We start from the raw sequence: 14,241 nt of genomic DNA on the forward strand, positions 1-14,241 counted from the left end.
CACTAGCCCCTCCCTCCCACACTCGCTGCCTTCCCGTAAAGATGCCGCCTCACACACTTCCTCATTCCTGAAAAACCAATAAAGAACACTGATGTGGTAACACTCATGCTTCTGCTTGCTGTGTCCGGGGCTGCCATGCCTTTAATCCTGAGTGTGTGTGTGTTTGGCAAAGAGACAGTTGGAAGTAATGTCGGTAAACTGCATTTCTTATCGTTTTTATTGCGGATGGTCAATTAGAGGTGAATCATTTTTTGATTCATGATAAACAGTGCTGTGTTGAAGTGATGCAGGTGCAGTGAACAGGATTTACTGACATATAAACAGTGTGTCATAACGAGATAAAGACACAAGCAGGCAGGAATATAATCTTCAGCCAGTATGTGGTTTATTTAAACAATACAGTTCAGACTGGTTTGGTGTGGGTGTGCAAAACTATAACGAAAATTAAACTTAGCAAAATGTGTCAAAAGAACATAAGGGAACTCAGCAACTAAAGAAAAAGACCTTGGCCAATAGGTTAGTATTTGTACAGTATTCTACATAATAAAACAGTATTCTCAAAAATAAAAAAATAAAAGTGAAATAAAAATTAGAACAAGCCATACAAAGACTGCGATGTTGGGTTACTGGGCAAAAACAACTTCAGTCTTTTATATAGACATATGTAACAAAAAATAGCATTTTAACATTAGAAAACTGTGAAAAAATAGCGTATGATCCAACTGAATGCTATGCTAACAGTAAATCCTAGCTAATTTGCAGGTAAAGATGACAGCTAGTTTTTTCTTATTTTTTCTTCTATATTTTATGTATGTTTAGAAGCAGTGAGTTTACATAACACTGATGCTAACAACACATAGAGAGGTTTATTTTTTAATTTTTATTCCATAAAATATCTTATATTACAGTCTGTTTCCCATAAGGCTAAACACAAATATTAGCTTCTACAGCAAGCTAACAGCACCTGCACTTTCCATAACAACCATGCTGTATTTTTTGGGTAATACATGAATTTCTTTCACACTTAACAGACATTTAGCTAGCTACGGATGTGACACACCCATCTCTCTTCTCATTGGCTCGCAGGCCTGGCGTCCCCAGAAAGGAGGTCAGACCCTCTCTGACCTTTATGTGCAGGTAGCAAGAACAAAAGCACATGGTAACAAATATTTAATAACTGAAAGTATCAATAAAGGAATTTAAATGTTTTAAATTAATCAGAATATGTGTAGGCTATAAAAACATGTATAGCATGTCGAGCCCCAGTGCCTGATTGTTCGCCTTGGAGCCTCTGGGATACAAACTGCATAACTAGACGCTCCTCTCGCCTAGCAACCATTGACAACACGAAAGTTGTTGTTTTTTTTTACAAAAACTGTTGTAACGTTAGCTGCTCAACTGGGCTGAAACCCAGTGTTGTTCGCTGCCATATTATTTTCATTATTGGCACGCAATGAATCTTGGGATAGGTTGGGGCATGACGGATCCACCTTTTGGAGCCTTTGTTGCCTAGGAAAAGGAGGCCGCATTTCTCAACCGAACTGGAAGGAGCCTTCGAAATGAGGCAGCCTAGTTGCACCTCTGTGATGCAATTGGACACAGCTTATTTTGGTTTTAACTAAAATGGAATAAATCATTAGAAATATATCAATCCTTATAAATACATTTAGTATAATCCTCATCATATTTTATACAGACACACACATACACTCTTATTCTATAATGAGCTTCCCCAGTGATAAAGCTGTTTGAGCATTTCAAAACTCTTTGGTCCCATTTTTAAATCGCTAATTTTACAGCATCACATTAGAATATAATGTAACGAATTTCCCGCTCACACACTGTCAGTGAGTGCAGGTTTTCTGGCTCCAGCTAGGCTGATGGTAACTGCTGAGTAAGGTGAGCCTGTCAGTAGCTGCTGAGCGTCTATTATATAAAGCTCCCCTGACTGTACTCTGGCTGTTCTTGAATTTTTCCATCGGACTGTTTGTTAATCAGACATTAATAACAGAGGAAACTGGGTATTAAGTGCTCTGCATTTTGTAGTAATGAAGAACTCCAAAAAAAAAGTACAAAAACAGGAACTGACCTTGAGTCTTCCTGCTGGCTGTGTGTGTGTGTCTGAGGTTGTACAATTCTGCTTCCTCTGAGCCAAATCAGGTGGACAAAGCTTTGTGTGCGTGTGTGTGTGTGTGTTCGTGTGTGTGTGTGGTAGCTGGAATGTACATAGTAGGCATGGGAGTTCCTATGTGTTGAAACTGTCTGTCATGGTCCTGACTGTTACTGGCTCCACTCACAACAGTACACAGGATATTATCATCACACAGTGGTGGCAGAACAGAGGGTGATGATTAAGTACGAACCCTGCAAACAGGTCTAGTGATGATATTATCACTACAAATATGAATCTATGCGCACACCCACACTGACATTGTTAACATTGACTGCACCCATACATTACATGCAGAGAGTGATAATGAGACAGATATGATAGTCTAATACCAAACACTGTTATCGGCACCAAGTAAAGATGTGCTGTCAAATCACTTTACATATGAACACAACAGTTTAATCTGTCATGGCACAAGCAGAACAGAAATCTAGATTACACAGAAAAACAGTCTGTTTTCAAGTGAATCTAACACTTGCATAATAATTTGCAAATTCGTGTTACACATCAGGGTCACATATCCAGTTCAAATGCACAACAAAAACGTGAACCAATAACCAGCAGCTGGTAACACGCAGATTGATATTTTTAAATATTTTGCAGATATTTTCCTTCCTAAAACTTAATGAGCCATAACTGACACATGAGGTGGTCACTTCCTATTTTGTAGTCTCTGCAGATGTGGCCATGGATGTGGATGGTCAAGGTTCAGTGCTGGGTGTGGGAAGGACCTGTTTGTGTGTGTGTGATGACTAATGACTATTACAATTAAATTTCATTTTAACAAGACAAAGACTTAACAGCCATGCTGGCTGCTCTGTGAGGCTGTACTTTTGCACAGCAATGTTATGAGCTAAATGCTAATGTCAGCATGCTAACATGCCCAAAATTACAACAGGTGTAATGTTTATCTCATTTGACATTTAGCCAAGATTTTAAGAAGGACTTATACACGTTTCTAAGACGATCTGTAATATTTTCAAGGGGAACAGTTTAATTTCATTTTCATTGATTTAAAAATAGCATCTGGTTGTAGAGAGATACGCAGACTTACATATCTAATGCTATTTTTTAAAAATCTTTTCTTTATATTCTATTAAAAATATTTGCACAACTCTCCAATGAACTAAATTTTGCCTCCAGTGGGAGCTTAGTTCCTCTGATTTCCAGGAAGTTACAGAGATCATGTCAGAAAGAAAACTTTTAATACACAGCACAGAAAAGAGCCTCCTGCAATTCTGTATCTGAAACCCATCTCTGTTTATTCAGGTCTGGATTTAGCTTCTAGCTTCTGAGGTGTGAGAGAGAGTGGTGAAGGAGGTTGTTATTTGGTCGTATAGACTGTAGAAGAAGAAACGTCAGATGTTTGACCAAAAGCAGTAGGATTCATCCTCTGGGGACCATGAATGTCTGTGCAAAATTTCATGGCAAGCAAACCAATAGGTGCTGAGAGATTTCACTTTGGATCAAACTGGTGGACCAACCAATCACCTGACCAGCGAAACAGCGTCGCAATTCCTAGATTTAGCACGGCTAAAACAATATTATATTTGCACAACATTTCCTTGTTGCAGTTTAATTTTAGTACTTGCAAAGTGTTTGTTCTACAGAAGGGAGACAGGCCTATTTTTAGCACAGTGTTGAGTGTGATGCTGGTAATCCTGCATTTTCCTGGACAGAGGATAATAAAGGTAAGCTGACATCCGCTGCGGGTTCAATTCATAGATGTTTTCTAGCATCCCGGGAGGAAAACCAACACTGATACCACAGCAGGAAATTGGGAGTTGTGGTCTTAGCAGAGAATGTAAAAGGCAATGGTACAATGAGAGCTGGGGGGACACATGTTCCCGCCACTGACAGCGGTGATTTTACTTCCAGCTATTCTTGTTAATAGGATGTAGTGGAAGTGGTAGGAACAAAGCAGCGAGTGCTATGTGGTTTAAAAAGAAGAACTCTCCTGTGCTGTGTGGCTTCTCTGTCAGAACCAGAGGATAGGCACACATACAAATACATTGAATGCATTTTCACAAGAAGCTGTGTTTTGATCAACCACATTCACATAGACATGCATATATATAAGAACCTGCTGACGTCATCGCCCCCACCAACCTTCCTCATTGTGGAGCAGAGTAGAGAAGAGCAGGGTGACTCTGACCCACTTTCATCCTGCCATGACCCACATCCTGATTCACTTCCTCTGTCCTCTGCCTGTGTGGCACACACTCTAATCCACACACTCTACTCGCACTTAAGAGGGAGAGGTCGCCAGCTAACTGGGCCAATGCTTGTGTAAGTGGCTTATTACACTGAGAATGTTTGGTCTGGAGCTGGACTGTGAGCGGTCACAGCTGAGTAGTGGGATTTGAAGAGAAAACAAAACTTGGGAGTTGGTGGATCTACAAAATTTCTGCTGAACTTTTCCCCCCAGTCTGCACATACAGATCTAATAAACTGTAAATCAGGAGGAGCATAATTCAATCCATCAGCAGGCTGCTCGGCTCCAATACCGCTGTCCTTGTTTGACACTGGAAAGTGATTTTAAAGTGCAAATCTTGCAGACATACTCTAAAGAATGAAAATGGAACAGACACATCAGCCAGAAGTAAAACAAACGCTCAAGTCGGCTGGTTTGAACTTCCCACAATAATCATGTGACACTGAACACACAAAAAAAAAACAAAAAAACAATTGAGACAATTCAAATTTTACACATGTAAACTAGGCTATTGTAACCTTACATTCACCTTCTCTCTTGGACAACGGAATCAGGGAACAAAACACAGAGGTATTTTTCTCTAGCTGCTCTGACAGCTAAAAAAAAGCACATGCTGGAGTGTTTCCTGTGGGAGATTCTCTGGTGCCGACGGTCCTCGCTGACAATGACCCCTATCTCTGTTTGATGACCTGGGATGCTAACTGGAATGTGTCACATTTGCAAGTCAGCACCAAAGACTTCGAATAACGAAGAAGAAACAAAAACAGGAAGTGGACAGAATAACAGTAACACAGTGGTGCTGTTCGAGGCTGGATTGGAGTGGATTTTGTGAAAGGGATAATACCCGAGGAGGTGTAAGTTTTATGTTTGTAATGGATGACGGGAGAGTAAGATATTAACCTTTACTTGTACCAGAGTAGACTCTGATTGGCTGGAAGTTGTGGAATAACTGTTAGTAAGTTGACAGTGAAACACCTATGATACAGAAACTCATGGAGGTAGTAGACAGTAGGCAGTCAAAACGCTGGATGGATTATCTGGAACTAAAAGGTTAAAACACAAACCTTGTTAAAGTTAATCCACACCTCTCAGCCAATCAGAATCTAGAACTGTCAGAGGCCATGATAGCCCGTTCTTTGATCCACCTCTTGTTTAACACGTGCACATACACTCAAAGATTAATTATTGACACATGGGGTCAAACGTTTCATTGGTAGAAAGGCAAAGTGTATGTAGACGTCATTATTGTATCGGGATCATTAACAAGAGGGCAAGCAAGCAATATTTCAACATCATTATCAACATCGTACCATAAATAGTAGGTGTACTTACTCTTACTGTTTACTCGTTAGTTTTCAAATTAAGATTTTACATTAAAAAACATATGAGAATCTTATAAAGATCAAAGCATGGTTAAGATTAAATCAGTGATGCACAACAACAGACATGAACCCTGTGGCCTTGTTTGCTTGGTTTGAACTTTGCAGATCTCCTGGTGTGTGTTCACTGCGAGTGGAAAAATTCTTTGGTTTTGCCGCCACCTGGTGTTCACACTGTGGAACTGCAGATGTTTCTCCATTTCTAGACATGTATGAAAACTACAGAGGAAAGTTAATTCCAAGTTAGTTCTCTCCTAAACTGATGGGAGAGCCAGACATTTATCTCTGTTAATATTTTACTGCATTTCCTGCTACGGTGGCCCTGAGAGCCCAATCCAGTGCAACACTTGGGTAAAACAAAAGCAATCACTGAAAACATCTCAATACAGAAAACAGAACAAAAAACACAACAGAAAGTGTTTTCTGTTTTTGTTGTGTACTGTTTATTTCTGAACATTGTGTTCATGTTTCCAAATTTATGATAGGTTTTCATTTGATTGTGTTTTGTCTATCCGCATGTGTTTCCTGAAGCTGACCTCTCACGGCCCCCACAGATTCCATAGGTAGTGTTTAGATGATGAGAGGATTGTCAAACGTAGTGATTCCACGCGTCAATCCTGCATCGTCGTATTCGGCGCTCTTTGACCTTAAAGTGTGACCAGCAACCTCACTGAGGACCATCTCTTGTCCATGCCTGCATGGAGACACAGATGCATCATGGTTAAATGGTTAGACGCTCTCTTCATGATTCAGGCGATCTACACATTTATGTGTCTCTGTCTCGACTGTGTTATACCTCACATAGGCTCCGTAAACTCCTATTTCATAGCAAATAGAGGTGAGCTTGAGTGGAAGTCCTTTCTTCAGCAGGATTTTTTGTTCTATCCTGGGTCGGATCCTGTCCATCAGAATATAAGCAGCTCTCCTTTCATCACCTTTAACCTCCTGTAGTACTCGGACAATGTCCTCTCCAAAATAATTGTTCCCTGAAGTCGGAAAGCGGAGAGGTCATGTGAAGTCAGTGTTACAGTCAGTGACTTATAACGATGTAAAGATCTATTTGAAATTCAGGAAACTGTATCCCAGTAACATGCGGTATGAGGGATGTTCATCAAATGGAAATGGACATGTGAAGCATCTCAAAGAACATGTCAGACAGTGCCAACACATGTCACACACTAGCTTTTTCAGAAGGTGTGTTGATGTCATCTTACCGCCTCCTTCTCTCTGAGGCTTCAGGACAAACTTGTCTGGGTTGGCCAAAGCCATGGCCACAGTCTGGTCTCCCTCTGGACCCTGGTGTGAAAAACTTTTTATTCTCATTCTAGTTTTGTGACAAACACATAAACATTCCTGTGTGAAGAATGTCTTTCAGGACACCAACTGGACCAGCACCAGCTTTTATGCTGTAAGTGAACACACTGCATGTAAAAATCAAAATTTAAAGGGGCTATTTCTAACTTTTCTCTGATGCTGAAGGTGGTTTCTTGCCGGCAGTGGATGGTGGTGATTGTTGCTTCACAAGAACTTCGACCGTTGTTGCATTTACGAGACAACAGGTTATAATGCACCCTCTGAGCAGCGCTACTCTTTCAGGACAGACTGGAGGCGACAGTGACTAGACGGGCCAGGGCTAGCCGTTAGCGAGGGTTAACATTGGCGTTGCTTTCTCAAGTTTGATGATGAACGTGCAATGTTTGCTCTAGACTGGCAAGTAAACAGCTGTTAATGCTAAATACTTCATCATTGAGAAATTCTGGATCAGGCCTTGTGCCCTGCAGACCACTGTTGCTTGCACTAGGTTGACAGGTGAAAGAGCAGAGTATCAGGATGGTTAGCGGAGGAAACATCACACATGTTTTAACCTCAAACAGACCCAGACTCAGATGAGGAGTCTGTTGTGACCAAAATGAGAGACTAGCAGACATATCAGAGCGGTTAGCATAGTTAGCATCTTATATTTGTGTATGTTGTTTGATAGCTTCTAACTGTTAGTGGCTGACATAGTGTTAGTGGTTGTGCTAATGCAAACTCTCGCTCTCTGTACTGACAAGGTTTCAGGTTTCAGATGTCTTATTTGGCAAATTCAATTCTTCTGTCCTTAAGAATCCTAGTATCTCATGTGGCCTTACCCCCTCTTCTGTAACAGATAAAACTGTGCATGTATGTGTGGGTCAGTCTCTTACCATGTCTAAAGTGTAGAGGCCAGCGAACGTCGCTCTGATCTGCTCCACTACCTGAGGCTGGTCGGGGAAGAACCTCTCCAGGACTCCAGGTCTTGCGAGCACCTGCTGGACCTTCTTGGTTCCTACCAGGTGAGTGCTGATTGAATTAATGAATTAATTAATCTTTTCCTTTTTTTCTTTTTTTAAAGAAAAATACAAATATGTTCAGAGCAACACACACAACACAACACTTCAGGAAGTTAAAAACAAAATTGTTTAATGCAGCTTTAAAGCTGCTCCAATCTTCTTTTTTTTTTTTACATAAACACCGGATGCATAATGTGAGAAGTGCTGCTGAAAAAGATGAACCCGCAAAAAATTATCACTCAACTCTGCAGTTCACACCTGCCCAACACCGAACGTCAGACAGACACAGTTAACAGTGGAGCCAGAAATTTCCCTGGGGAGTTTATTAAAGAGCAAAACAGAGCTAAGAGTGGTGGCCTTGAATCTGCTGCATGTGCAAATAAGGACCTGTTCAACTGTTCAAATTTATAAGGTGACAATGTGTCAGTATTTGTGTTTACTGCTTGGTTCTGCTGCTCAGAAGTTGCCAAAAAATGGGTTAATCCACCTTAAAAGTAACACAGATATTAAGGAATATTCATATCTTACCTGTTCAGTGTAGTGGTCTGGCATGTAGCCGTAGCGGTAGTAAACAACAGCTACCTCCAATCCATCTCTGCAGAGTTAGAGTTTGTGAGACCTGTTAGCAAACAGCTAGCCAGACAATTGACCTACCAGGACCTCTAAAGCTCACTAACTAACATGTGTTATAGCTCTGACCACTGACTGAGGTCGCCCAGTAAAACAGATTCAGCACGTTACCATCACAACTTCCATCCCCTTGTTCTTTGGCCAATCGTCCTGTATTTATTGTTTTGTTTCCCCTCGTCCTGTCCTGTTCATGTTCTGTCTTTTGTCTCTCAATGAAGGAAAAAAAAAAAACCTTCTAAAACCACAAATTATGATTTTTACATTTTGCATGCAGGCACTACATTCATTATAAAGCATACAGACATGTGTGTGGTATCCATCTTCTCATCTAATTTGGTACGAAAGTGGGTTGGCATATATCAACAAAAAAAAAACTATTCCTTTTAAGAACCTTAAACTATCAAAATTCAACTGCAAATGTTTCACATCTTTTAAAAATGCACTCACATAAACAATCTTCTCGACACCTCGTCAAACCTTTTGCGGACAACAGGAATATTCCTGTACAGTAAGAGGGAAATTAATCTTCTTCATACACAAAATGTTATCTGAAAAGTTGAGACTGAGAAATTAGAAAAAATATTGTGTTTCATTTTGACATATAACATCTTAAAGTATCTTAAAAATCCTCCATGCTTACCTCTTCCAAAGCTCCCTCTCGATGGTTCGATGGCTGAGTTGGCTCAACTGGACCTCCTCAACCAGAAACAGAATCACTGCCCTGCAGGACGAGAATCAAGATTATTGCTCATTTGTTGATATTATTCAGTCAAGGATAAAGATAACATGCACTCAAAAATAGCTAATCTCTTCCTCAGGGGTAAAATGTTATCATTCTACCTTACAACCACGTTGCTACTAAACGAATCAATGAAAATAACACTGACTGTTATTGGACAGTGTGATAATTAATTTACTCTGGGAAACAGAAAATGTAATGAAATATTAGTTCACTGTTTTTCACACTTTACTTTAGAGATTTAATTTAAGATGAACAAGAAATCAAATCAAATGAACAAGTACTGAAAATACATGGGATAATAGAAAAAACTAGAATTACCACCTCGTGGTTGTATGTCTCTGCCAAGCAGCCAAATTGCACTTTACATCCACATCTGTCCAGACTCATATAATATATAGAATGTAATGATGACTTTAATAAAAGGAAGGAATTTAATAAAAGAAAAAGTACAGGAATTTTATCTTAATTAGCGTATGAATTCTTGAGTTATGGCTCAAAACATGTTTGTGAGTTCACAGTGACCTTGACCTCGCATTCATGAGAATGTGATAGACTCACAATTTGAAAACATTTTGGGCTCTGTTTTAATGATATAAATTTAGTCCAGATCCGCTTTTGCTAGTTTAAAAGCAGAAAAATGGTCAAAGTGCCAGGCGCACGGTTCAAAAGGATTGTACTAAGTCTCTTAATTAATCAATAACGCTATAAACCAATCAGAGTGCCATCTTCCTCCACCTTGGCAGATTGCGACAACAGAGGATTTGCAAGGTAGTAAGAAAAAACAGCTGTTTATGGCTTGCAGGGCTCTCTCTCTCTCTATCTCTCTCAATGACTCTCCCTCCGGACTAAAGTTGTATTTACAACCAGCAGGCAGAAACCCCGAAATTCTGTCCGTCTGTAATCTCCTCAGCTCCGTTTCAGTATCAGGGCGTAATTTTCAGATGGCGTCTGAAACTAGCAAAGACACTCGTGTTGTGCTTGGCCCCACTTTGCACTGGGTTTCAAATAGGAGCCAAAGTCTCTGGTCATGGCTGTTGGAGGCGTGGAGGCACAAAAATCCAGACTTTTGTATCTTCCATGACAAGAAATTGTGTAAAATTGTATTATTATGTGGTTATCATATGTGATCAACCTAAACCTGCATATCATTCTGTTGAAACACTTGTGTCACATACAGATCACATATACAGTATGTTGATCTCCACCTCTGCACTTACTTGTGCTGTCCGTAGAGCTCCCAGGCCTTGGCGAGAGCGGCACTCATTCGAGGCGTCCTGCTGGTGTCCTGGATACACTTGCTCTCTTCCAACAGACCAACTGACTTCATCGCGTGCCTGACACATGGAGTGGGCGAGATGAGCGGGGCATGATCATGTTTGAGTTTATCAAACGCTGCTCTCACCATTCGTAAATTTCGTAAATTCCTCTTTACAGCAAACATGCACTTAACATAGTCAACATACTGTACCACCCCACTCGGTTAAACTGAACCCAGTTGATCAACAGGTCCTCACGCACCTGTGCACAACGGAGAGGCGGTCAGATACGCCGAAACCACCGGCAGCAATAGTGTTGATCTCTATTTGCTTCAGGGAGGACGTTCGATCCGCCCTCTGATCCACCATGTAGTCAGACCGGTTCAGTCCCACCACAATGGACTGGGAAGTAGAAGATACACAATTCACTTACAAACCCAAATTTCACTAATAAAATTAATTAAAATGATGACTAATAAATCATTACTAAGAACAATTACACAATTTTTCTAATTCATGTCATCATCCTTCTTTTATACCCGTCAAGGGCCTCTTGCAGAAAGTCTGGGTCCTGGCTGATCTTGTCCACCAGTGTGTTAAAGTGAGTGTACACTGCCAGAGCCTGGAGGAGGGGGGCTTCGGGCACAGGAGAGGGGAAGAGTGTAAACGGGGCAAAGCTAACGACCTGAAAAGATGAAACAAATGTATTCACTCATTACGTAGAAGAAACAAAAAAAGATAGATGAGTCAATAGTGCTTTATTTATTACTCAATAAATAATGAAGAAATTAACATAAAAAATTAATTATACATCTTTCATTTAAAAGTGAATATTGATGTAAAATAATGTGATAAACAATGTATTAACATCTGTTTCACAGGAGCTATTTGTAAGTTTTGCTATTGCTACATGGCCAACGTTAGCATAAACAGCTGTTTACTTAGCAGTCTTGCCAAAAGCTTCAGCCATTCGGGCCTGGGCTAGCTGGTTAGCATGCTAACCTCAGTAGAAGAAAAGACGTGATGGAAATAAAGGCAAAACAAAAAGGGTTGCTTTCCCCTGAGACAGCTCTTGGTAAGTAAAAGAACAAAGTTTGACATTGAACTCACAACGTAGACTGGTAAGTAAACAGCTGCTAATGCTAACATTTGCTATGCAGCAATAACAGAACGTATAAATTGCTCCTTTGAGCTCCTTCATTGATTTTTACTAGTGACTTTGATGTCTTTTTCTTCTTTTTTGACATGTCTGAAAATTGTAAAGTTGCATTTTCGTCACGTGGGGGCAGCAGAAACATGTTGTAAACACACCAGTGACATTGTTGATATGGATAACTTGGTAACTTTTAGCGTAAATTCCTCCCAATGCTTGGTTTCCAAACCTATGGGATTCTACCTCTTATGTCACCCTCTAATGGAAACCAGTCACTGACATAAAATTAAAACATATGAAAAATCTGTGTGGTTGCCCCTACCTCAGATGAATTGGGGGTCTCAGGTGTCCGTAATAAAATCCCATGTTGAAAAGCCATCTCTTTCGCTTCAACCACCAAACTGTTTAGTCTGTCAGCATTTGTGATCAGCTGCTCGAGAATTACTTTGGTTGCCATCACTGTGGGCCTGAGGGATAAAACACAGCAAACTTTTGGAGAACAAATATACACATATTAAAAAAAAGCAGAAGCAAAAGTAGCAGCTGATGTGGGGAAAAACTCAGAGATTCACTTTAAAATAAAAGGACTTTGCTCCAGACAAGTTTAAATTAAGGGGTTAGAGAAGAAAGACAGAAAAGCAGATGGTAACTGCAGCTGTAATTATTACTGTGGTGGGTGTAACACATGACTCCAGGAGGGATTACAATCACTGACCAGCACAGGCAGTATTAAAATCATCAGAGAAACCCCTCCAGTCCAAACAGGGCTTGAGCCACACACCACAAGCATCACACAAGAGCAGCACCACAACAAATCGTATGATTTAATGTAGTGCAGCGTGTGTGGGGCTCAGGAGTTCCTGTCATGTTACAAGTCAAAGTTAAAACCACAACGTTTGATACGACCTGTAGGAGAAATAATCCCAATTTAAAACACAGACAGTATTTTAGTTCCTGAACCCTCAGATACTGCTGGATGATGGAGACGGTTCATAAAAATGAAACTAAGAACAGAATGAGGAGAAATTACATCATGTGTCTTTCCGTCAGATTAATCTGTAAAACCTGAATCTAGGAATCTGACATTCAGATCATCATACATCTTCATCAGATCTTCACCAGTTGATGTGCATTCATTACATGATAGTAAACATTGGCTTACCTTGTACAGCCACGAATGCCTGTCAGTGTAACCGCACTTCTGAGAAAAAGTTGTTGAAGAGACAACTAGCTACAAAGTGGGACTCAGTCTTCCTCTGATATAGTGTAGTTGTGTCTGCCTCCCCCATTTACCACAACCGACCCAACCAGTCTCACTTCACAGGCCCTGAAGTCACAGCCTTCTCAGATCATCCAGTGCGATTTATACTTATGACAGTGTAATTCAATTAAAGTAATTAAATAAGTAGTTTAACTACATTTTGCAGTAACTTGATGGTAGTTCAACAACTGAAACAAATTTAGGGCCATAAAAGGAAAGATTTTTTCTAAATAAAAATACATTTTTATTTTATGATTCTTTACTGTACTGAGCTTTCTGCACTGTAATTGAACTCCATTTCATCAGCTCCCAACCACTTGTGAAGGCATGCCCAGGCAATGCATTCTTCAGACAGGCTATATCAAAAACCTGACATTTGTCAAGTGCACATGCAAAAATCAAGGGGGGGGGGGGGTTGCTCAGTGCTCACACAGCTACAGCAATGACATGGATACCATGTCACACACCATGGACATACCTCAGCGGTTACTGCAGACAAAGCAAAGCCGACATTCCAGTGTAAGGGAAACCGGTAGCTTCCCCCAACACTGACTATAGTGCAGAAACAATCTCAGACGATCTCATCGGCAGCAAATGAGTGTGTGACTGTTTCACTCTTGTTGTTTCTTTATCTTGTATTATACCGTCTACATGTTCAGTGGCAAGAAAAAGTCAGTGAACCCTTTGGAATGAGCCGTTTTCTGCATTGATTGGTTATTATATGTCATCTGATCCTCATCTAAGTCACGAGTGTGAACAAGCACAGTGTCCCTAAGCTGATACCACACAAACCATTATCACCTTTTGTGTCTTTATTGAACACAGCCATTAAACATTCACACTGCTGGTAGAAAAAGTAGCTGAAGCCTTGCATTTAATAACTGGTCAAACTTCCTTTGGGACCAATAACCTCAAACCAGCTCTTCCATTAGCTGCTGATCAGTGTTTTGTGTGGTATTAATAGTGTGGTATTAATAATACATTAATAGTATTAATGTGTGGTATCTAACATTTATGAATAATTGCTGAGTCACTGTTAAACTTGCTTTTGTAATAACTTACAATGGTCATTGTAACCTTTAATGTCAAGATGATAAAGAATGCTTATTGTAAACTGTTATTA

At 40.2% G+C, this 14,241-nt stretch overlaps 2 protein-coding genes across 2 annotated transcripts; both read right to left on the bottom strand.

Moving 5' to 3' along the window:
* Positions 1-2,523: 2,523 nt before the first annotated feature.
* LOC111653220 (glutathione synthetase-like) lies at positions 2,524-8,628 on the bottom strand. Its single transcript, XM_087173325.1, has 5 exons — positions 8,605-8,628; positions 7,951-8,094; positions 6,979-7,060; positions 6,561-6,750; positions 2,524-6,458 (listed from the first exon to the last, which is right to left on the bottom strand). Exons 1-5 carry the CDS (start codon positions 8,626-8,628, stop codon positions 6,335-6,337), a joined length of 564 nt encoding a protein of 187 aa, XP_087029451.1. The 3' UTR covers positions 2,524-6,334.
* A 712-nt stretch (positions 8,629-9,340) lies between these two features.
* LOC147819250 (glutathione synthetase-like) lies at positions 9,341-14,189 on the bottom strand. Its single transcript, XM_087173324.1, has 4 exons — positions 14,181-14,189; positions 10,967-11,106; positions 10,666-10,782; positions 9,341-9,427 (listed from the first exon to the last, which is right to left on the bottom strand). The coding sequence occupies exons 1-4, from the start codon at positions 14,187-14,189 to the stop codon at positions 9,343-9,345; spliced, it is 351 nt and encodes a 116-aa protein (XP_087029450.1). The 3' UTR covers positions 9,341-9,342.
* Between the last annotated feature and the right edge of the window lie 52 nt (positions 14,190-14,241).

This window comes from Seriola lalandi, unplaced genomic scaffold (assembly GCF_002814215.2).
Source record: "Seriola lalandi dorsalis isolate HSWRI2012SDOR001 ecotype SW California unplaced genomic scaffold, Sedor1 jcf7180002054178, whole genome shotgun sequence".
Classification (NCBI taxonomy): domain Eukaryota; kingdom Metazoa; phylum Chordata; class Actinopteri; order Carangiformes; family Carangidae; genus Seriola; species Seriola lalandi.